Consider the following 22740-nt stretch of genomic DNA (forward strand, 5'->3'; position numbering starts at 1 on the left):
TGGGCCAAATGTATGTTGTTTATGCAACTTTGTGTACAAACTATTGTGTACCTGGAAAACTGGAGGCATCGCCCCTGTGATGGAAGTCTTCCTGGAATGTTTACAGCCCCTAAAACCATTTTGGATATAATTTGATTACTGGGGGAAAATACACTATGTTGATGTATGACTGTGTATAATAAATATTGCAATGCCAAACGCTGTGGTTGAATTGAGTTTTAAGACTATATTAGAATAGGCTCATCCATCTCCACACACCCCTATGAACCAACACTATAGACCCTACTTTGGTATCTGTCCTTCTGTTAGCTGTGTTATGAAAGCATCCATTTATCAGGGGCTGTGTGAGAATAATCAGGTTGTACTAATGGTCAAGCTCTGCCCCACGTGGTCTTTCATTTAATGCCAAGCAAGGCCACTTGTGGTGAGGTTTGCAAGTTGTCTGCTCATTTCAACCACTATTGGCTTTGTGACTGAGTTCCCTTTTACAAGACCCCCATTCTGTTCGACTGCAATCATGTGGAAAGAAAGCCAGGTTCACTTGGAGTCAATAAAAATTATATTCACGTGCTGTATCGGCAGGACAGTTGAAAAGGTGCACGTTCTGGCTGGGGATTTGAATGCAGGGAAACTAAAATCAGTTTCCCCTAATTTCTGACCATAACTCCATCCTCTTAATTCATGCATACGAGCAAAAACTTACAGGAATACCAGTGATGCTCTCAATACGGAAGTGGTCCAATGAAGCGGATGCTAAGCTACAGGACTGTTTCGCTAGCACAGATTGGAATTGAAGAGTTTACCACATACACTACCAGTCAAAAGTTTGGACACACCTACTCATTCAAGGGTTTTTCTTTATTTTTACTATTTTTTTACATTGTAGAATAATAGTGAATACATCAAAACTATGAAATAGCACATTGAATCATGTAGTAATATTTCATATTTGAGATTCTTTGCCTTGATGACAGCTTTGCACACTCTTGGCATTCCCTCAACCAGCTTCATGAGGTAGTCACCTGGAATGCATTTAGATTAACAGGTGTGCCTTCTTAAAAGTTAATTTGTGGAATTTCTTTCCTTCTTAATGCGTTTGAGCCAATCAGTTGTGTTGTGACAAGGTGGGGGGGTATACAGAAGAGAGCCCTATTTGGTAAAAGACCAAGTCCATATTATGGCAAGAACAGCTCAAATAAGCAAAGAGAAACGACAGTCCATCATTACTTTAAGACATGAAGGTCAGTCAATCTGGAACATTTCAAGAACTTTGAAAGTTTCTTCAAGTGCAGTCGCAAAAACCATCAAGCGCTATGATGAAACTGTCTCTCATGAAACCGCCACAGGAATGGAAGACCCAAAGTTGCCTCTGCTGTAGAGGATAAGTTCATTAGAGTTACCAGCCTCAGAAAATGCAGCCCAAATAAATGCTTCAGAGCTCAAGTAACAGACACATCTCAACATTAACTGTTCAGAGGGGACTGTGTGAATCAGACCTTCATGGTCAACCTTCTGCAAAGAAGCCACTACTAAAGGATACAATAATAAGAAGAGACCTGCTTGGGCCAAGAAACATAAGCAATGGACATTAGACTGGTGGAAATTTGTCCTTTGGTCTGGAGTCCAAATTGGAGATATTTGGTTCAAACCGCTGTGTCTTTGTGAGACGCGGTGTGGGTGAACGGATGATCTCTGCATGTGTAGTTCCCACCGTAAAGCATGGAGGAGGAGGTGTTATGGTGTGGGGATGCTTTGCTGGTGACACTGTCTGTGATTTATTTAGAATTCAAGGCACACTTAACCAGCATGGCTACCACAGCATTCTGCAGCGATACGCCATCCCATCTGGTTTGGGCTTAGTGGGACTATCATTTGTTTTTCAACAGGACAGTGACCCAACACACCTCCAGGCTGTGTAAGGGCTATTTGACCAAGAAGGAGAGTGATGGAGTGCTGCATCAGATGACCTGGCCGCCACAATCCCCCGACCTCAACCCAATTGAGATGGTTTGGGACGAGTCGGACCCCAGCGTGAAGGAAAAGCAGCCAACAAGTGCTCAGCATATGTGGGAACTCCTTCAAGACTGTTGGAAAAGCACTCCAGGTGAAGCTGGTTGAGAGAATGCCAAGTGTGCAAAGCTGTCATCAAGGCAAAGGGTGGCTATTTGAAGAATCTCAAATATAAAATATATTTTGATTTGTTTAATACTTTTTTTTTTTTTTACTACATGATTCCATATGTGTTATTTCATAGTTTTGATGTCTTCACTATTATTCTACAATTTAAAAAATTAAGAAAAACCCTTGAACGTGTAGGTGTGTCCAAACCTTTGACTGGTACTGTAAGTCACCCCTTCATTAATAAGTGCATCGACAACGTAGTCCCCACAGTGACCGTACGTACCCTAACCAAAAGCCATGGATTACAGGCAACATCCGTAAAGGCTAGAGCTGCCGCTTTCAATGAGCGGGACACAAATCCAGACGCTTATAAGAAATCCCGCTACGCCCTCTGACGAACCATCAAACAGGCAAAGTGTCAATACAGGACTAAGATCTAATCCTACTACACCGGCTCTCACACTCGTCGGATGTGGCAGGGCTTACAAACTGTCATGGATTACAAAGGGAAACCCAGCTGCGAGCTGCCCAGTGACGCGAGCCGACCATGCGAGCTAAATGCCTTCTATGCTCGCATCGAGGCAAGAAACACTGAACTATGCATGAGAGCACCAGCAGTTCTGGACGACTGTGTGATCACGCTCTCCGTAGCCGATGTGAGGAAGACCTTTTAAACAGGTTAACATCCACAAGGCCGCAGGGACAGACGGATTACCAGGACGCGTACTTAGAGCATGCGCTGACCAGCTGGCACATGTCTTCGCTGACATTTTCAACCACTCCCTGGCCCAGTCTGTAATACCCATATGTTTCAAGCAGACTTCCATAGTCCCTGTGCCCAAGAACGCCAAGGTAACCTGTCTAAATGACTATCGCCCCGTAGCACTCGCATCTGTAGCCATGAAATGCTGATCATGGCTCAGATCAACACCATCATCCCAGACACCCTGGACCCACTCCAATTAGCATACAGTCCAAACAGATCCACAAATGACGCAATCTCTATTGCACTCCACACTGCCCTTTCCCACCTGGACAAAAGGAACACCTACATGAGAATGCTGTTCATTGACTACAGCTCAGCATTCAACACAATTGTGCCCTACAAGCTCATCACTAAGCTAAGGACCCTGGGATTAATCACCTCCCTCTGCAATTGGATACTGGTCTTTCTGACGGGCCGCCCCCAGGTGGTGAGGGTAGGCAAAAATCCAGGGCGCGACAACGCCTCTTCACCCTCAGGAGGCTGAAAAGATTTGGCATGGGCCCTCAGATCCTCAAAGTTATACAGCTGCACCATTGAGAGCATCTTGACTGGCTCCATCACCGCTTGGAATGGCAACTGCTCGGCATCCGACCGCAAGGTGCTACAGAGGGTAGTGCGTACAGCCCAGTACATCACGGGGGCCAAGCTCCCTGTCATCTAGGACCACTATACCAGGTGGTCAGAGGAAGGCCCTAAAAATTGTCAAAGATTCCAGCCACCCAAGTTAGTTTGTTCTCTCTCCTCCCTCATGGAAACGGTACTGGAGTGCCATGTCTGGGACCAAAAGGCTCCAGAACAGTTAATCAAATGGCTATCCAGACTTTCTGCTTTTCACCCCTAACTACATGTACATAGTACTTCAAATAATCACCTAACCAAACCTACATGTACATATTACCTCACTCAGTCATCCCAACTATCTCGTACCCCAGTACACTGACTCAGTACCGGAACTCCTTGTATGTAGCTTTTATATAGCCTTGTTATAGTTATTTTGTGTTACTGTTTTCTTTTGATCTATTTTCTAACTTTTTAACTGCATTTTTGGGAAAGGGCTCGTAAGTAAGCTTTTCATGGTAAAGTCTACACTTGTTGTATTCGGCGCATGTGACCAATAACATTTGATTTCATGATCTAAACCTTCTTGGTGGCTATCGCTACAAATGTCCATAATACACACACAAAATACTGAGTAGAAGGAAAAAGCTCAGACCTGCAGAGCAATCTAAGGTATTGCACCCCATAGGGAAACATCATTTACCAGCCACGTAGAGCGCTATTAAAGTTTCATAACATATTTGACGTTGCTTATGGTTATGTACTTTTAGAAACCTAATTTCTACATGTCTGTCATGAGTTTTATCTTAATATATTATGTAATGCACCTAGAAATGTTTTTACTTTGACTGATTTTATATAATAATTTTGTTGTTAACTGATTTATACAACCCCACTGAGGGAATAAATCGGTATGCTTTATCTTTGGACAATTCTTCACTCCAGGGTCAAGGCTTTCGAGACGCGCCCCCCTCAGACCAACCAAAGGCCTCAGCTGACCCCTCTGTGAGCCAATCGGGAAGCTTGAGCAAGCGTCCCCGGATGGAAGAGGACCAGTCTACAAGAATGTAGGAAATGAGTGGTTGTAGACCATGAATGTGAAATATTGTTTTGTTTGAAAGGTAATATACTTAGGAGAACAAAACCCAATATACTCTTGTCTGCACAGTTCTTTGTTGCTGAATACTTTGCTCAACACAATGTACAGTATTTACACTGAGTTGAAATACAATATTTGCCTCTGTCAATAGCTGCCCTGTAATTACTGCATTTTATACTATCATGTACAGGTAACTGCCAAAATAAAGGAAACAAACACCAACATAGTGTCTTAATAGGGCGTTGGGCCACCACAAGCTGCCAGAACAGCTTCAATGCGCCTTGGCATAAATTCTACCAATGACTGTATATACTGTATGAATGGACAAAGCCATCGATCACGTGACACCATTAATTCCTATGTGAAGACTCAATAGCGCATTGAAGACAAATTAAGTCGGTTAAGATGGCGTCGCATGGAGGCATAACATGCTCAGTTTGAGTTGCTCCAGGAAGTGCCGTTGCAGGCTAGCTCAGTGCTGCCCCCTCTCATTGAGTAAAGGCTTCCCTTCCGCATGCTTTGGTTTGGCTGCCGCCTAGGCGAACTTGGCTAGGCGAACCGAACGAGTGTGCTCGCAGACCTTCGCATGAAAAGACCTTAGCTTGAAACACCGTAGCCAGGATACACTTCCTCAAAATAGTCAGAATTAAGATCTTAGTCGCACAATTTTACATCAAACTAGGATGTTTGGTGCAGTATTTCTCAAGTGAAAAAATGTGCATGAAAACGAGTCGTCAATCGTTGAATGACAAGTTCTTAATTGAAGAATCCCTACTGTTGACCAATCAATGACGATGGGGCGTCGACTTCGGCTTCCGAACTTTAGCTTGCCTCAAATTATTTTTGTGTATGAACAGCAGAAAAAACCTTTGCCGAAGGCCAAAACAAACATAGTGTAACGGTTTTCAGCTTCATTAAATAGTACCCACAAATCACCAGTCTCAACGTCAACAATGAAGAGGCAACTCCGGGATGCTGACCTTCTAGGCAGAGTTGCAAAGAAAAAGCCATATCTCAGACTGGCCAATAAAAAGAAAAGATTAAGATGGGCAGTCTGAGATATGGCTTTTTCTTTGCAACTCTGCCTAGAAGGTCAGCATCCCGGAGTCGCCTCTTCACTGTTGACGTTGAGACTGGTGTTTTGCAGGTACTATTTAATGAAGCTGCCAGTTGAGGACCTGTGAGGCGCCTGTTTCTCTTGCTCAGTTGTGCACCGGGGCCTCCCACTCCTCTTTCTATTCTGGTTAGAGCCAGTTTGCGCTGTTCTGTGAAGGGAGTAGTACTCAGCGTTGTACGAGATCTTCATTTTCTTGGGAATTTCTCGCATGGAATAGCCTTCATTTCTCAGAACAAGAATAGACTGACGAGTTTCATAAGAAAGTTATTTGTTTCTGGCCATTTTGAGCCTGTAAATGAACCCACAATTGCTGATGCTCCAGATACTCAACTAGTCTCAAGAAGGCCAGTTTTATTGCTTCTTTAATCAGCACAACAGTTTTCAGCTGTGCTAACATAATTGCAAAAGGGTTTTCTAATGATCAATTAGCCTTTTTAAAATGATATACTTGGATTAGCAAACACAACGTGCCATTGGAACACAGGACTGATGGTTGCTGATAATGGTCCTCTGTACGCCTATGTAGATATTCCATAAAAAAATCAGCCGTTTCCAGCTACAATAGCATTTACAACATTAACAATGTCTACACTGTATTTCCGATCAATTTTATGTTATTTTAATGGACCAAAAAATTGCTTTTCTTTCGAAAACCCCAAAGTTTTGAACGGTTGTGTGTGTGTGTGTGTGTGTGTGTGTGTATATATATATATATATATATATACAGTGGGGAGAACAAGTATTTGATACACTGCTGATTTTGCAGGTTTTCCTACTTACAAAGCATGTAGAGGTCTAATTTTTATCATAGGTACACTTCAACTGTGAGACACGGAATCTAAAACAAAAATCCAGAAAATCACATTATGATTTTTAAGAAATTAATTTGCATTTTATTGCATGACATAAGTATTTGATCACCTACCAATCAGTAAGAATTCCGGCTCTCACAGACCTGTTAGTTTTTCTTTAAGAAGCCCTCCTGTTCTCCACTCATTACCTGTATTAACTGCACCTGTTTGAACTCGTTACCTGTATAAAAGACACCTGTCCACACACTCAATCAAACAGACTCCAACCTCTCCGCAATGGCCAAGACCAGAGAGCTGTGTAAGGACATCAGGGATAAAATTGTAGACCTGCACAAGGCTGGGATGGGCTACAGGACAATAGGCAAGCAGCTTGGTGAGAAGGCAACAACTGTTGGCGCAATTATTAGAAAATGGAAGAAGTTCAAGATGACGGTCAATCACCCTCAGTCTGGGGCTCCATGCAAGATCTCACCTCGTAGGGCATCAATGATCGGGAGGAAGGTGAGGGATCAGCCCAGAACTACACGGCAGGACCTGGTCAATGACCTGAAGAGAGCTGGGACCACAGTCTCAAAGAAAACCATTAGTAACACACTACGCCGTCATGGATTAAAATCCTGCAGCGCACGCAAGGTCCCCCTGCTCAAGCCAGCGCATGTCCAGGCCCGTCTGAAATTTGCCAATGACCATCTGGATGATCCAGAGGAGGAATGGAAGAAGGTCATGTGGTCTGATGAGACAAAAATAGAGCTTTTTGGTCTAAACTCCACTCGCCGTGTTTGGAGGAAGAAGGATGAGTACAACCCCAAGAACACCATCACTGTTCAAATAAACCTACCATTAAAATTATAGACTGATCATGTCTTTGTCAGTGGGCAAACGTACAAAATCAGCAGGGGATCAAATACTTTTTTCCCTCACTGTGTGTGTGTGTGTGTGTGTGTGTGTGTGTGTGTGTGTGTGTGTGTGTGTGTGTGTGTGTGTGTGTATGTATGTATGTATGTATGCATGCATGCGCACACACACACTCACTACCAGTCAAAAGTTTTAGAACACCTACTCATTCAAGGGTTTTTCTTTTCTTTTTACTATTTTCTACATTGTAGATTAGTAGTGAAGATATCAAAACTATGAAATAACACATATGGAATCATGTAGTAACAAAAAAAGTGTTAAACAAATCAAAATATATTTGAGATTCTTCAAATAGCCACCCTTTGCCTTGATGACAACTTTGCACACTCTTGGCATTCTCTCAACCAGATTCATGAGGTAGTCACCTGGAATGCATTTCAATTACATTTTAAATTTTAGTCATTTAGCAGACGCTCTTATCCAGAGCGACTCCAGTGAGTGCATACATTTTTTTCTTTTTATACTGGTCCTCCGTGGGAATCGAACCAACAATCCTGGCGTTGCAAGCGCCATGGTCTACCAACTGAGCTACACGGGACTTTAAGAAACAGCTGTGCGTTCTTAAAAGTTAAGTAGTGGAATTTCTTTCCTCCTTAATGCATTTGAGCAAATCAGTTGTGTTGTGACAGGGGGGGGGGGTATACAGAAGATAGCCCTATTTGGTAAAAGACCAAGTCCATATTTTGGCAAGAACAGCTCAAATAAGCGAAGAGAAACGACAGTCCATCATTACTTTAAGACATGAAGGTCTTTCAATACGGAACATTTCAAGAACTGAAAGTTTCTTCAAGTGCAGTCGCAAAAACCATCAAGCGCTATGATGAAACTGGCTCTCATGAGGACCGCCACAGGAATGGAAGACCCAGAGTTACCTCTGCTGCAGAGGATAAGTTCATTAGAGTTACCAGCCTCAGAAATTACAGCCCAAATTAATGCTTCAGAGTTCAAGTAACAGACACATCTAAACATCAACTGTTCAGAGGAGACTGTGTGAGTCAGGCCTTCATGGTTGAATTGCTGCAAAGAAACCACTACGAAAGGACACCAATAAGAAGAACAGACTTGCTTGGGCCAAGAAACACGAGCAATGGACATTAGACCGGTTGAAATGTGTCCTTTGGTCTGGAGTCCAAATTGGTGATTTTTGGTTTCAACCGCCGTGTCTTTGTGAGACGCGGTGTGGGTGAACAGATGATCTCCATGTGTTTTTCCCACTGTAAAGCATGGAGGAGGAGGTGTTATGGTGTGGGGGTGCTTTGCTGGTGACACTGTGATTTTATTTAGAATTCAAGGCACACTTAACCAGCATGGCTACCACAGCATTCTGCAGCGATACGCCATCCCATCTGGTTCGGGCTTAGTGGGACTATCGTTTTGTTTTTCAACAGGACAATGACCCAACACATCTCCAGGCTGTGTAAGGGCTATTTTACCAAGAAGGAGAGTGATGGAGTGCTGCATCAGATGACCCGGCCTCCACAATCCCCCGACCTCAACCCAATTGAGATGGTTTGGGATGAGTCGGACCGCAGAGTGAAGGAAAAGCAGCCAACAAGTGCTCAGCATATGTGGGAACTCCTTCAAGACTGTTGGAAAAGCATTCCAGGTGAAGCTGGTTGAGAGAATGCCAAGATTGTGCAAAGCTGTCATCAAGGCAAAGGGTGGCTATTTGAAGAATCTCAACTATAAAATATATTTTGATTTGTGTAACACTTTTTTGGTTACTACATGATTCCATATGTGTTATTTCATAGTTTTGATGTCTTCACTATTATTCTACAATGTAGAAAATAGTAAAAATAAAGAAAAACCCTTGAATGAGTAGGTGTTCTAAAACTTTTGACCGGTAGTGTGTGTATGTGTGTATACAGTTGAAGTCGGAGGTTTACATACACTTAGGTTGGAGTCATTAAAACTTGTTTTTCAACCACTCCACAAATTTCTTGTTAACAAACTATAGTTTTGGCAAGTTGGTTAGGACATCTACTTTGTGCATGACTCAAGTAATTTTTCCAACAATTGTTTACAGACAGATTATTTCACTTATAATTCACTGTATCACAATTCCAGTGGGTCAGAAGTTTACATACACTAAATTGACTGTGCCTTTTAAACAGCTTGGAAAATTCCAGAAAATGATGTCATGCCTTTAGAAGCTTCTGATAGGCTAATTGACATCATTTGAGTCAATTGGAGGTGTACCTGTGGATGTATTTCAAGGCCTACCTTCAAACTCCGTGCCTTCAAAAGAAATCAGCCAAGACCTCAGAAGAAAATGTGTAGACCTCCACAAGTCTGGTTCATCCTTGGGAGCAATTTCCAAACGCCTGAAGGTACCACGTTCATCTGTACAAACAATAGTACGCAAGTATAAACACCATGGGACCACGCAGCCATCATACCGCTCAGGAAGGAGACGCGTTCTGTCTCCTAGAGATTAACGTACTTTGGTGCGAAAAGTGCAAATCAATCCCAGAATAACAGCAAAGGACCTTGCGAAGATGCTGGAGGAAACAGGTACAAAAGTATCTTTATCCACAGTAAAACAAGTCCTATATTGACATAACCTGAAAGGCCGCTCAGCAAGGAAGAAGCCACTGCTCCAAAACTGCCATAAAAAAGGCAGACTACGGTTTGCAACTGCACATACTTTTTGGAGAAATGTCCTCTGGTCTGAAAATAGAACTGTGGCCATAATGACCATCGTTATGTTTGGAGGAAAAAGGGGGATGCTTGCAAGCTGAAGAACACCATCCCAACCGTGAAGCACAGGGGTGGCAGCATCATGCTGTGGGGGTGCTTTGCTGCAGGAGGGACTGGTTCACTTCACAAAATAGATGGCATCATGAGGAAGGGAAATTATGTGGATATATTGAAGCAACATCTCAAGACATCAGTCAGGAAGTTAAAGCTTGGTCGCAAATGGGTCTTCCAAATGGACAATGACCCCAATCATACTTCCGAAGTTGTGGCAAAATGGCTTAAGGACAACAAAGTCAAGGTATTGGAGTGGCCATCACAAAGCCCTGACCTCAATCCTATAGAAAATGTGTGGGCAGAACTGAAAAAGCGTGTGCGAGCAAGGAGGCCTGCAAACCTGACTCAGTTACACCAGCTCTGTCAGGAGGAATGGGCCAAAATTCACCCAACTTATTGTGGGAAGCTTGTGGAAGGCTACCCGAAACGTTTGACCCAAGTTAAACAGTTTAAAGGCAATGCTACCAAATACTAATTGAGTGTACAGTGGGGGAAAAAAAGTATTTAGGCAGCCACCAATTGTGCAAGTTCTCCCACTTAAAAAGATGAGAGAGGCCTGTCATTTATATCATAGGTACACGTCAACTATGACAGACAAAATGAGAAAAAAAATCCAGAAAATCACATTGTAGGATTTTTAATGAATTTATTTGCAAATCATGGTGGAAAATAAGTATTTGGTCAATAACAAAAGTTTCTCAATACTTTGTTATATACCCTTTGTTGGCAATGACACAGGTCAAACGTTTTCTGTAAGTCTTCACAAGGTTTTCACACACTGTTGCTGGTATTTTGGCCCATTCCTCCATGCAGATCTCCTCTAGAGCAGTGATGTTTTGGGGCTGTCGCTGGGCAACACGGACTTTCAACTCCCTCCAAAGATTTTCTATGGGGTTGAGATCTGGAGACTGGCTAGGCCACTCCAGGACCTTGAAATGCTTCTTACGAAGCCACTCCTTCGTTGCCCGGGCGGTGTGTTTGGGATCATTGTCATGCTGAAAGACCCAGCCACATTTCATCTTCAATGCCCTTGCTGATGGAAGGAGGTTTTCACTCAAAATCTCACGATACATGGCCCCATTCATTCTTTCCTTTACACGGATCAGTCGTCCTGGTCCCTTTGCAGAAAAACAGCCCCAAAGCATGATGTTTCCACCCCCATGCTTCACAGTATGTATGGTGTTCTTTGGATGCAACTCAGCATTCTTTGTCCTCCAAACACGACAAGTTGAGTTTTTACCAAAAAGTTATATATTGGTTTCATCTGACCATATGACATTCTCCCAATCCTCTTCTGGATCATCCAAATGCACTCTAGCAAACTTCAGATGGGCCTGGACATGTACTGGCTTAAGCAGGGGGACATGTCTGGCACTGCAGGATTTGAGTCCCTGGCGGCGTAGTGTGTTACTGATGGTAGGCTTTGTTACTTTGGTCCCAGCTCTCTGCAGGTCATTCACTAGGTCCCCCCGTGTGGTTCTGGGATTTCTGCTCACCGTTCTTGTGATCATTTTGACCCCACGGGGTGAGATCTTGCGTGGAGCCCCAGATCGAGGGAGATTATCAGTGGTCTTGTATGTCTTCCATTTCCTAATAATTACTCCCACAGTTGATTTCTTCAAACCAAGCTGCTTACCTATTGCAGATTCAGTCTTCCCAGCCTGGTGCAGGTCTACAATTTTGTTTCTGGTGTCCTTTGACAGCTCTTTGGTCTTGGCCATAGTGGAGTTTGGAGTGTGACTGTTTGAGGTTGTGGACAGGTGTCTTTTATACTGATAACAAGTTCAAACAGGTGCCATTAATACAGGTAACGAGTGGAGGACAGAGGAGCCTCTTAAAGAAGAAGTTACAGGTCTGTGAGAGCCAGAAATCTTGCTTGTTTGTAGGTGACCAAATACTTATTTTCCACCATCATTTGCAAATAAATGCATTAAAAATCCTACAATGTGATTTTCTGGAGAAAAAAAATCTCATTTTGTCTGTCATAGTTGACGTGTACCTATGATGAAAATTACAGGCCTCATCTTTTTAAGTGGGAGAACTTGCACAATTGGTGGCTGACTAAATACTTTTTTCCCCCACTGTATGTAAATTTCTGACCCACTGGGAATGTGATGAAAGAAATAAAAGCTGAAATAAATCATTCTCTCTACTATTATTCTGACATTTCACATTCTTAAAATGAAGTGGTGATCCTAACTGACCTAAGACAGGGACTTTTACTAGGATTAAATGTCAAGAATTGTGGAAAAACTGAGTTAAATGTATTTGGCTAAGGTGTATGTGAACTTCAGACTTCAACTGTATATATGCATGTGTGTGTGTGTGTGTGTGTGTGTGTGTGTATACACAAAAGTATGTGGACACCTTCATATTATTGGATTCGGCTATTTCAGTCACTCCCGTTGCTGACGTGTATAAAATCGAGCACACGGCCATGCAATCGCCATAGACAAACATTGTCAGTAGAATGGCCTTACTGAAGAGCTCAGTGACTTTCTGCCCTGCTAGAGCTGCCCCGGTCAACTGTAAGTGGAAACGTCTAGGAGCAACAACGGCTCAGCCACGGGACCTCCGAGTGCTGAAGAGTGTAATGTGTAAAATTTGTCTGTCCTCGGTTGCAACACTCCTACAGAGTTCCAAACTGCCTCTGGAAGCAACGTCAGCACAAGAACTGTTTGTCGGGAGCTTCATGAAATGGGTTTCCATGGCCGAGCAGCCACACAAGCCTAAGCTCACCATGCGCAATGCCAAGCATCGGCTGGAGTGATGTAAAGCTCGACGCCATTGTACTCTGGAGCAGTGGAAACGCATTCTCCGGAGTGATGAATCATGCTTAACCATCTGGCATAGGGCTGGGCGATATGTCCTAAAAATCGACAATTTTTAAAATGTTTTCTCTAAATAAGTTTTGCTGTACATCTAAGTAAAATACACTGCATTTCAAACAGTCAGCAATTATCAAATTAATTCAGAGATTGGGAAATTATACCAAAACTAAATATAAGCCTTCCACAACCATAATACCCGCTAATTATTTTAAATAGCTGCTTATTTGCAATAATCACTGATCTGGCTTTCAATTCCGTCTATGAAAAGGCCCTTTTTGTTACAAATTTATCCAGAATCATTCATAATGCACATTCACTAATAATAACTAACTTCTTGTAGCAGGCATTATAGAAAAGCACAAGCCCACATGCTAGTGAGTAGCTAGCTAATCTTTATATTTCAAGTTTAGCCAACTTGGATCTATTTGCTAGCTAAGGCAGAACGGTTGAATTGTTATGAACACACCCTTCTCTCCGTCTCCAACTGTGTAAACAGCATGCTAGCCTGTCCACTTTGTTCAGATGTTGAAATCAAGTGGCCTACCTTATTTCTCTGAATGAGAACGAGTTGCCAATTTCTTTTACAAATGCATATTTTTAGCTAGTATAACAGTCTTTGGCTGAAATGCTGCTATAGCTGTACTGCAATGACAAGCGTGACAAACTGAGCATTCATTTTCCAGAACCAATGTTCATTGATACTCCTGTTCTGAGCGCAATTTGAGTAGTTGAGCCATAAAAACGGTTAACAACTTCTCTGTTACAGTAAAATAATGTCTCAATGTGTTTCGGTGTCCATGTGACCAATTCTGTTGGATCAAACCTCAAATGCAAATCGCGAGTTGAAACTGCTGGTCAGAGACGAAGAAGTGATCTCTCAACTTTGTTGTTGTGAGTGGCAGGGGGAGGGGCTTGGTGTGTGATATGTGTGTGTGTGTGTGAGTAGAGTGGAAGAGGCGAAACGAGAGGTTTCACTCTCGCCAAAATAAGCCCAATGTGTTTCTATGGATTTATTTTGGACCTAAACTTGGCACCTGCCTGCCCGCCTTTGGGACGACTCCCATTGTGAGGGCGGAGACATGAGCATCACATCATTATATAAAGTTATCTGGGGTAAATGTGAAGTTGCACAGAAGGAGCAAAAGCGACAAGACAAAAAATAACATGAAAATAAGCGGAGATCAACGCTCATAAAAACGACAAATAACAAAACCTTGATTTTTGTTATACAGGCATTTGGAATGTCTCGCAAAAACATACATCTGAATTAATTTGATATATCGCCCAGCCCTAATCTGGCAGTTCGACGGACGAATCTGGGTTTGGCTGATGCCAGGAGAACGCTACCTGCCCAAATGCATAGTGGCAACTGTAAAGTTTGGTGGAGGAGGAATAATGGTCTGGGGCTGTTTTTAATGGTTTGTGCTAGGCTCCTTAGTTCCAGTGAAGGGAAATCTTAACGCTACAGCATACAATGACATTCTAGACGATTCTTTGCTTCCAAATTTGTGGCAACTGTTTGGGGAAGGCCCTTTCCTGTTTCACCATGACAATGCCCCCTGTGCACAAAGCGAGGTCCATACAGAAATGGTATGTTGAGATCGGTGTAGAAGAACTTGACTGGCCTGCACAGAGCCCTGACCTCAACTCCATCGAACACCTTTGTGAGCCAGGCCTAATCGCCCAACATCAGTGCCCGACCTCACTAATGCTCTTGTGCCTGAATGGAAGTAAGTCCCCACAGCAATGTTCCAACATCTAGTGGAAAGCCTTCCCAGAAGAGTGGAGGCTGTTATAGCAGCAAAGGGGGGACCAACTCCATATTAATACCCGTGATTTTGGAATGAGACGTTCGACGAGCATACATTTGGTCATGTAGTGTATATGCACGAACAGTTCTGAACTGTTTCGGATGGGAAGCTTGCAGACGCCTGAACTCTAGTTGAAGGCCTACCTTGTACTGCAGGCTGCCATTAGCAACTAAATTACCCTTATAACTTCTGTGTTTTTAAAATAATCGGTTCAAGGACATACATCTGGTGTATTAGAATCAATTATTGGTATCATGACTGTCTTCTAAAAATATTTGTATTTACATGAAGATTGACCACGACGATTCCCATTTGCTCATTCACTATAATGTGGGATCCTGTTTTCTGCTAACAATGCCTGCAGTACCGCGGTCGGCCTCGAACACCCGTGGCTTCAATGAGAGGGGACACTCGTCCTCCCTTGGATTCTACAAGTGTCTGGAACGCTACTGGATGGATGCGACACCATTCTTCCACGAGACATTACATATTTTGGTGTTTTGTTGATGGTGGTAGAAAACGCTGTCTCGGGTGCCACTCCAGAATCTCCGATAAGTGTTCAATGGCGAACGTGCATAAAGATGGCAGAATTTAGATATGACGTCATTGTTTTAGCACTATCCACAGACTTTTTAAACTACGTCGCGCGATATGGTTAAATGTGCCAATAAATCAGAACAATAAACATTATTTTTTTCTATTTGCTGGCGTCTTGAAGCTAAAATTGGGATCTAGTATACTCTGCTGATTACAATAAACAAAAAAAGAGTAAAGGAGCGCAATGTACAGTATGGCGAATTTAGCAAAACAAGAAATGTGTGGTAAGTGCATGGGGGACGGCATCTTTAGGCACCTCCGCTATTGGGTTGAGATCTGGGACACACGCACACCAATGATGTATATAAACACTGGATTGCTTATGCGTTGGCCAATGACAGGCGTTGAAGCCACCAGTCGGCCAGATTTGATATATTTTAGTAGGCGCTATTATCCAGAGCGATTTACATTAGTGAGTGCACACATTTTCATACTGGTCCCGCATCGGAATCGAACCAAAAACCCTGGCGTTGTAAGTGCCACGCTCACCCAACTGAGCTACGGAAGACTACAGCAGAAGCAGTCCTCCATAGGAATGAAAGGAATTCCACAGTATTTCAATTAAAAGTTTTGATGACAAAATTACATGTATTTAAGTATTTGTTGTTGTAGTGGGGACAGTACCATTAGTACTCTATAAAAAAATCTACTTTAAGAGAAATGTTGTTTCTTATTTTTTATTTTATTTGAGTTCGCATAATATAATGAAAAGTATGCATTAAGGTGTCTGTAATATAATAAACGTGGCAAAAACGAATGTAGAGATCAATAAATGCATTTCTATAGCTTCCAAAATCTTATTTACTATGGTGGGGGGGGTTTAAAAATGGAGGTGCGGTGGCTTCAAAACAGTGCCCCCTGTCAGTCATCAAGTGTATATAAATCATTGCTTTAAACCCCCTATGATCCTTTGAGAGCCCTCTTTCAAAGTCACTGGGATCTCTTCTTCTATCCATGGTAGCCAAAATAATGGCCAACTGGCCATTTTTATACATGACCCTAAGCATGATGGGATGTTAATTGCTTAATTAACTCAGGAACCACAGCTGTATGGAAGCACCTGCTTTCAATATACTTTGTGGGTTGTGGGTTCGATTCCCACGGGGGGCCAGTATAAAAAAATATGTATTCACTAACTGTAAGTCGCTCTGGATAAGAGCGTCTGCTAAATGACTAAAATGTAAATGTATCCCTCATTTACTCAATTGTTACCTTTATTTTGGCAGTTACCTGTATATCTTAGAGCGATTGAACTAATCGATTCCCCATGTATTTTCTGTAGCTCATTAAGAAAAACACGATTTCAATGGGCGGATTCGATTATGCTGAGCACCGGGAAAAGGCCCCTCACGGGCGAAAGCGGGAAGGGGGAGCGCCATTCTCAAATCGAACAGTAATTTGTGCTACTCAGTCATTTTGTCGTCAAGGCAGCATGGTGCATCGTCCAGAAACATACATCTCTTTTCCATAAAATTAATGTTAGAGTTTTCTAACTATTTTTCATTGGGAAAGCAGATTTACCGTCAAATTTTGGGTGAGAACCTCCTTCCCTCAGCCAGGGCATTGAAAATGGGTTGTGGATGGGTATTCCAGCATGACAATGACCCAAAACACACGGCCAAGGCAACAAAGGAGTGGCTCAAGAAGAAGCACATTGAGGTCCTGGAGTGGCGTAGCCAGTCCCATAGAATCCCATAGAAAATCTGTGGAGGGAGCTGAAAGTTTGAGTTGCCAAACGTCAGCCTCGAAACCTTAATGACTTGGAGAAGATCTGCAAAGAGGAGTGGGACAAAATCCCTCCTGAGATGTGTGCAAACCTGGTGGCCAACTACAAGAAACGTCTGACCTCTGTGATTGCCAACAAGGGTTTTGCCACCAAGTACTAAGTCATGTTTTGCAGAGGGGTCAAATACTTATTTCTCTCATTAAAATGCAAATCAATTTAGAACATTTTTGACATGCATTTTTATGGATTTTTTTGTTGTTATTCTATCTATCACTGTTCAAATAAACCTACCATTAAAATTATAGACTGATCATGTCTTTGTCAGTGGGCAAACGTACAAAATCAGCTGGGGATCAAATACTTTTTTCCCTCACTGTATATACACATTTAAACCATGTAGTTCTGAGCTGCTGATGAACACCATACATTTAGAGTGCTGTGTTATCTCAGATTAATGGCCCTGTCCATATGATATGTTAAACAAAAATATAAATGCAACATGTAAAATATTCCAGAAATGTTCCATACGCACAAAAAGCGCATTTCTCTTAAATATTGTGCACAAATTTGTTTGCATCGCTGTTAGTGAGCATTTCTCCTTTGCCAAAATAATCCATCCACCTGACACGTGTAGCATATCAAGAAGCTGATTAAACATCATGATCATTACACAGGTGCACCTTGTGCTGGGGACAATAAAAGGCCACTCTAAAATATGCAGTTTTGTCACACAACACAATGCCACAGATGTCTCAAGTTTTAAGGGAGCATGCAGTTGGCATGATGACTGCAGGAATGTCCACCAGAGCTGTTGACAGATAATTGAATGTTCATTTCTCTACCATAAGCCGCCTCCAGTGTTGTTTTAGAGAATTTGACAGTACGTCCAACCGGCCTCACAACCACAGACCACGTGTATGGCGTTGTGTGGGCGAATGGTTTGCTGATGTCAATGTTGTGAACAGAGTGCCCCGTGATGGTGGGGTTATAGTATTGCCAGGCATAAGCTACTGACAACGAACACAATTGCATTTTATTGATGGCAATTTGAATGCACAGAGAAACCGTGACGAGATCCTGAGGCCCATTGTCGTGCCATGTTTCAGCATGATAATGGATGGCCCCTTGTTGCAAGGATCTGTACACAATTCCTGGAAGCTGAAAATGTCCCAGTTCTTCCATGGCCTGCATACTCACCAGACATGTTACCCATTGAGCATGTTTGGGATGCTCTGGATCGACATGTATGACAGCGTGTTCCAGTTCCCACCAATATCCAGCAACTTCGCACAGCCATTGAAGAGGAGTGGGACAACATTCCACAGGCCACAATCAACAGCCTGATCACCTCTATGCAAAGGAGATGTGTAGCGCTGCATGAAGCAAATGGTGGTCACACCATATATTGACTGTTTTTCTGATCCACACCCCTACTTTTGTTTAAAGGTATCTGGTGACCAACAGAAGCATATCTGTATTTCCAGTCATGTGAAATCCATAGATTAGGGCCTCATTTATTTATTTAAATTGACTGATTTCCTTATATGAACTAGAACTCAGTAAAATCTTAGAAATTGTTGCATGTTGCGTTTATATTTTTGTTTAGTATAATTTATACATGCCTCGTGAGCTTAGTTAAACTGTCGTATCCCATCAGAACCAAAAATATGAAGGTTGTTTTACTCCAATGTTAGTAAACAATGTACATTTAAACAAACACTGTATAGCCTCAAAACATGGTTAAAACTAAAATTATAATATCATGGATGGTCAGTCTTTGCATCCATGGCTCTGTCTATGAATTTGAGAGTGGTTACATTTCTCTGGGCCAATTCCTCAGCTTTTTACCAAAACTGCTTTGTTACTGTTTCAATTAAGGATTCTAGCTTTACACTATGAAAGGCTTTTTATATTTGGTAAAATATAATTTTGGATTAGTCATAACATGTCTCTGTATGCACAAAGATAATGTCTTCTTATAAATGGGAAAATGTGGTCTTTAAAAAAATATACAGTGCATTCGGAAAGTATTCAGACCCCTTCCCTTTTTACACATTTTATTACGTTACAGCCTTATTCTAAAATAGATTAAATAAATGTTTTTCCTCATCAATCTACACACAATACCCCATAATGACAAAGCAAAAACTGGTTTTTAGAATTTTTTGCAAATGTATTTAAAAAAAGAAACATACCTTCTTTACATAAGTATTCAGACCCTTTGCTATGAGACTCGAAATTCAGCTCATGTGCATCCTGTTTCCATTGATCATCCTTGAGATGTTTCTACAACTTGATTGGAGTCCGCCTGTGGTAAATTAAATTGATTGGACATGATTTGGAAAGGCACACACCTGTATAGATAAGGCCCCACAATTGACAGTGCATGTCAGAGCAAAAACCAAGCCATGAGGTCGAAGGAATTGTCCATAGAGCTCAGAGACAGGATTGTGTCGAGGCACAGATCTGGGAAAGGGTACCAAAACATTTCTGCAGCGTTGAAGGTCCCCAAGAACACAGTGGCCTCCATCATTCTTAAATGGAAGAAGTTTGGAACCACCAAGACTCTTCCTAGAGCTGGCTGCCCGGCCAAACTGAGCAATCGGGGGAGAAGGTCCTTGGTCAGGGAGGTGACCAAGAACCCGATGGTCACTCTGACAGAGCTCCAGAGTTCCTCTGTGGAGATGGGAGAACCTTCTAGAAGGACAACCATCTCTGCAGCGCTCCACCAATCAGGTCTTTATGGTAGAGTGGCCAGACGGAAGCCACTCCTCAGTAAAAGGCACATGACAGCCCACTTGGAGTTTGCCAAAAGTCACCAAAAGGACTCTCAGACCATGAGAAACAAGATTCTCTGGTCTGATGAAACCAAGATCAAACTCTTTGGCCTGAATGCCAAGCGTCACGTCTGGAGGAAACCTGGCACCATCCCTACGGTGAAGCATGGTGGTGGCAGCATCATGCTGTGGGGATGTTTTTCAGCGGCAGGGACTGGGAGACTAGTCAGGTTCGAGGGAAAGATGAATGGAGCAAAGTACAGAGAGATCCTTGATGAAAACCTGCTCCAGAGTGCTCAGGACCTCCGACTGGGGTGAAGGTTCACCTTCCAACAGGACAACAACCCTAAGCACACAGCCAAGACAACGCAGGAGTGGCTTTGGGACAAGTCTCTGAATGTCCTTGAGTGGCCCAGCCAGTGCTCGCTATCCAACCTGACAGCGCTTGAGAGGATCTGCAGAGAAGAATGGAAGAAACTCCCCAAATATAGGTGTGGCAAGCTTGTAGCGTCATACCCAAGAAGACTCAAGGCTGTAATCGCTGCCAAAGGTGCTTCAACAAAGTACTGAGTAAAGGGTCAGAATACTTATGTAAATATGATATTTCCATTTATTTATTTTTTTACAGTTTTTGCTTTGTCATTATGGGGTATTGTGTGTAGATTTAGGAGGGGGGAAAAAACGATTTAATCAATTTTAGAATAAGGCTGTAACATAACAACGTGATATTTGTTGTTACAGTTCCTGCACAGTGAAGGCAATTTCAAATCAAATCAAATTGTATTCGTTACATGTGCCGAATACAACAGTGAAATGCTTACTTACAAGCCCTTAACCAACAATGCAGTTTTATGAGAAATAAGTGTTAAGAAAGTATTTACTGAAATAAACTGAAGTAAATAAAATTAAAAGAACAAAAATAACAAATAATTAAAGAGTAACAATAAAATAACAGTAACAAGGCTATATACAGGGGGTACCGGTACAGAGTCTGTGCGGTGGCACAGGTTAGTCGAGGATTTGAGGTAATATGTACATGTACAGAGAGGTAAAGTGACTATGCATAGATAATAAACAGAGAGTAGCAGCAGCGTAAAAATTTCAATGCAAATAGTCCGGGTTGATTAGCTGTTTAGGAGTCTTATGGCTTGGGGGTAGAAGCTGTTAAGAAGCCTTTTGGACCTAGACTTGGTGCTCCGGTACCACTTGCCGTGTGGTAGCAGAGAGAACAGTCTATGACTAGGGTGGCTGGTGTCTTTGGCAATTTTTAGGGCCTTCCTCTGACACCGCCTGGTATAGAGGTCCTGGATGGCAGGAAGCTTGGCCCAAGTGATGTACTGGGCCGTACGCACTACCCTCTGTAGTGCCTTGCGGTCGGAGGCCGAGCAGTTGCCATACCAGGTGGTGATGCAACCAGTCAGGATGCTCTCGATGGTGCAGCTGTATAACTTTTTGAGGATCTGAGGACCCATGCCTAATCTTTTCAGTCTTCCATTGTCTTGCCCACCTTTTAATTCTTATTTTAAAGCATTTAGTTTATTTAATCCATCCAGTCTCTATTATATTGACAAGATAGTCCTGTGACCACTCTAACAATGGAAATGCATGTGCTCAAAGATGGAAGGCAGGCGGGAGGAGGCGAGATCAGTTGGGACAATTCTAGCCAATGAGAGGGCAGATATGCGTGTGAACAACAGTCCAATATAAAGTCGTTTTTTTCTAAATTGCCGGAATGCCACGTGCGTCCACTTATATCAGTGCATTCGTAACAACCTAACCATTACGACACATTTATTCGATCAAATAAACCTCACGTAGCAAATTAGCAATTACATTGTTTGTTGAACAAATTCGACACTCATTGACCACTTCGTGGTTTTATTTTCGGGGTGACTGTTGTGCGCGCGTAAACCGAACCTGTCACAAACCTGACGCTTCCTCCCTTTATCTAAAAATTCCCTCCCCTCTCTTGTACGTCATCATCATCCACCCACCCTCTTCTGTGATTGAGCGAAAGCCTTGTTTACGCGCGCGCGTTCCCCAATCCGCACCAGTGGGGAGCAGTCCAGCCAGCGATTTGAAGTAGTCTTCTTGCCCGGCTAGTGCTGTCTCTTGTCTGTCCAGGAATGAGAAGTGATGGCCGGCTCTGCAACCGAGGAAAAAACCTTCCGAAGGTTCTTGGAGCTCTTCCTCCGAGAGATGAGGCCACCACTCCAGGAGAACGACCCTGTCCCAATGCGCCCTTTGTCGGACCTCACCTCGGAGGACGAAGTGGAAGGGGAATGCCTCGATATGTGTCTTCAGCACCTGTGCAAATAGTAAGTACCGATTTGATTTTATAAATTGTTTTGTATGCAGTTTAAACGAACAGTTTATGTTTGCCTTAGCATGACAATTTTCAACGAGAATAGGTCTGGAATTTGGAGTCAATAAAAGTGAACATAACCTATAATTTTGACGGCTTTAGTCTATCTATTTTACAATAATTGGCATGACAGTTTTTACGGAAACACAGTTAATATAAAATATAAGCTACATATAGCCTACAACGTTCCCAAAAAAATAAGCAGCCTTTTACATTCCGTGAGCAATTTGGAATTGATTGCAACAGAATTGCTCTCGGGTCAGTTTTGCCGGGTAGCCTGTGAAGCCATTTGCGATGTCCTGACATCCTCATCTCTCATGTTGCCGACGACGTCATTGGATAGCTTATGTTGTGACATATGTAAGAGAGGAAAGACTAACTTCAAATAGATCAGCTGTACGCCGGTTCCTCTCCTTCCATTCTTAATCCCAGTTATTCGAAGTTCGGTTAATGTGAATTCCCCCTCTTTTTGCGTCGCACGAGGTCAT

The 22740-nt window shown here is 42.6% G+C and overlaps 2 protein-coding genes across 2 annotated transcripts in view; both read left to right on the forward strand.

Annotated features, from left to right (window-relative positions):
• Nucleotides 1-4764, forward strand: part of rad51c (RAD51 paralog C) — a 31869-nt gene extending 27105 nt beyond the window's left edge. The window contains exon 10 of the mRNA XM_084177953.1: nt 4391-4764. Coding sequence (XP_084034079.1) covers nt 4391-4516 — 126 coding nt within the window. The 3' untranslated portion in view covers nt 4517-4764. The remainder of the gene's footprint in view (nt 1-4390) is intronic.
• Nucleotides 4765-22023: 17259 nt separating this feature from the next.
• LOC311142401 (protein phosphatase 1E-like) overlaps nt 22024-22740 on the forward strand; it is a gene marked incomplete at both ends in the record, with an annotated part of 77460 nt that continues 76743 nt past the window's right edge. The window contains one exon of the mRNA XM_084178048.1: nt 22024-22205. Coding sequence (XP_084034174.1) covers nt 22024-22205 — 182 coding nt within the window. The remainder of the gene's footprint in view (nt 22206-22740) is intronic.

This window comes from Coregonus lavaretus (genome assembly GCF_964263955.1).
Source record: "Coregonus lavaretus genome assembly, chromosome: 15".
Taxonomy (NCBI): Eukaryota; Metazoa; Chordata; class Actinopteri; order Salmoniformes; family Salmonidae; genus Coregonus; species Coregonus lavaretus.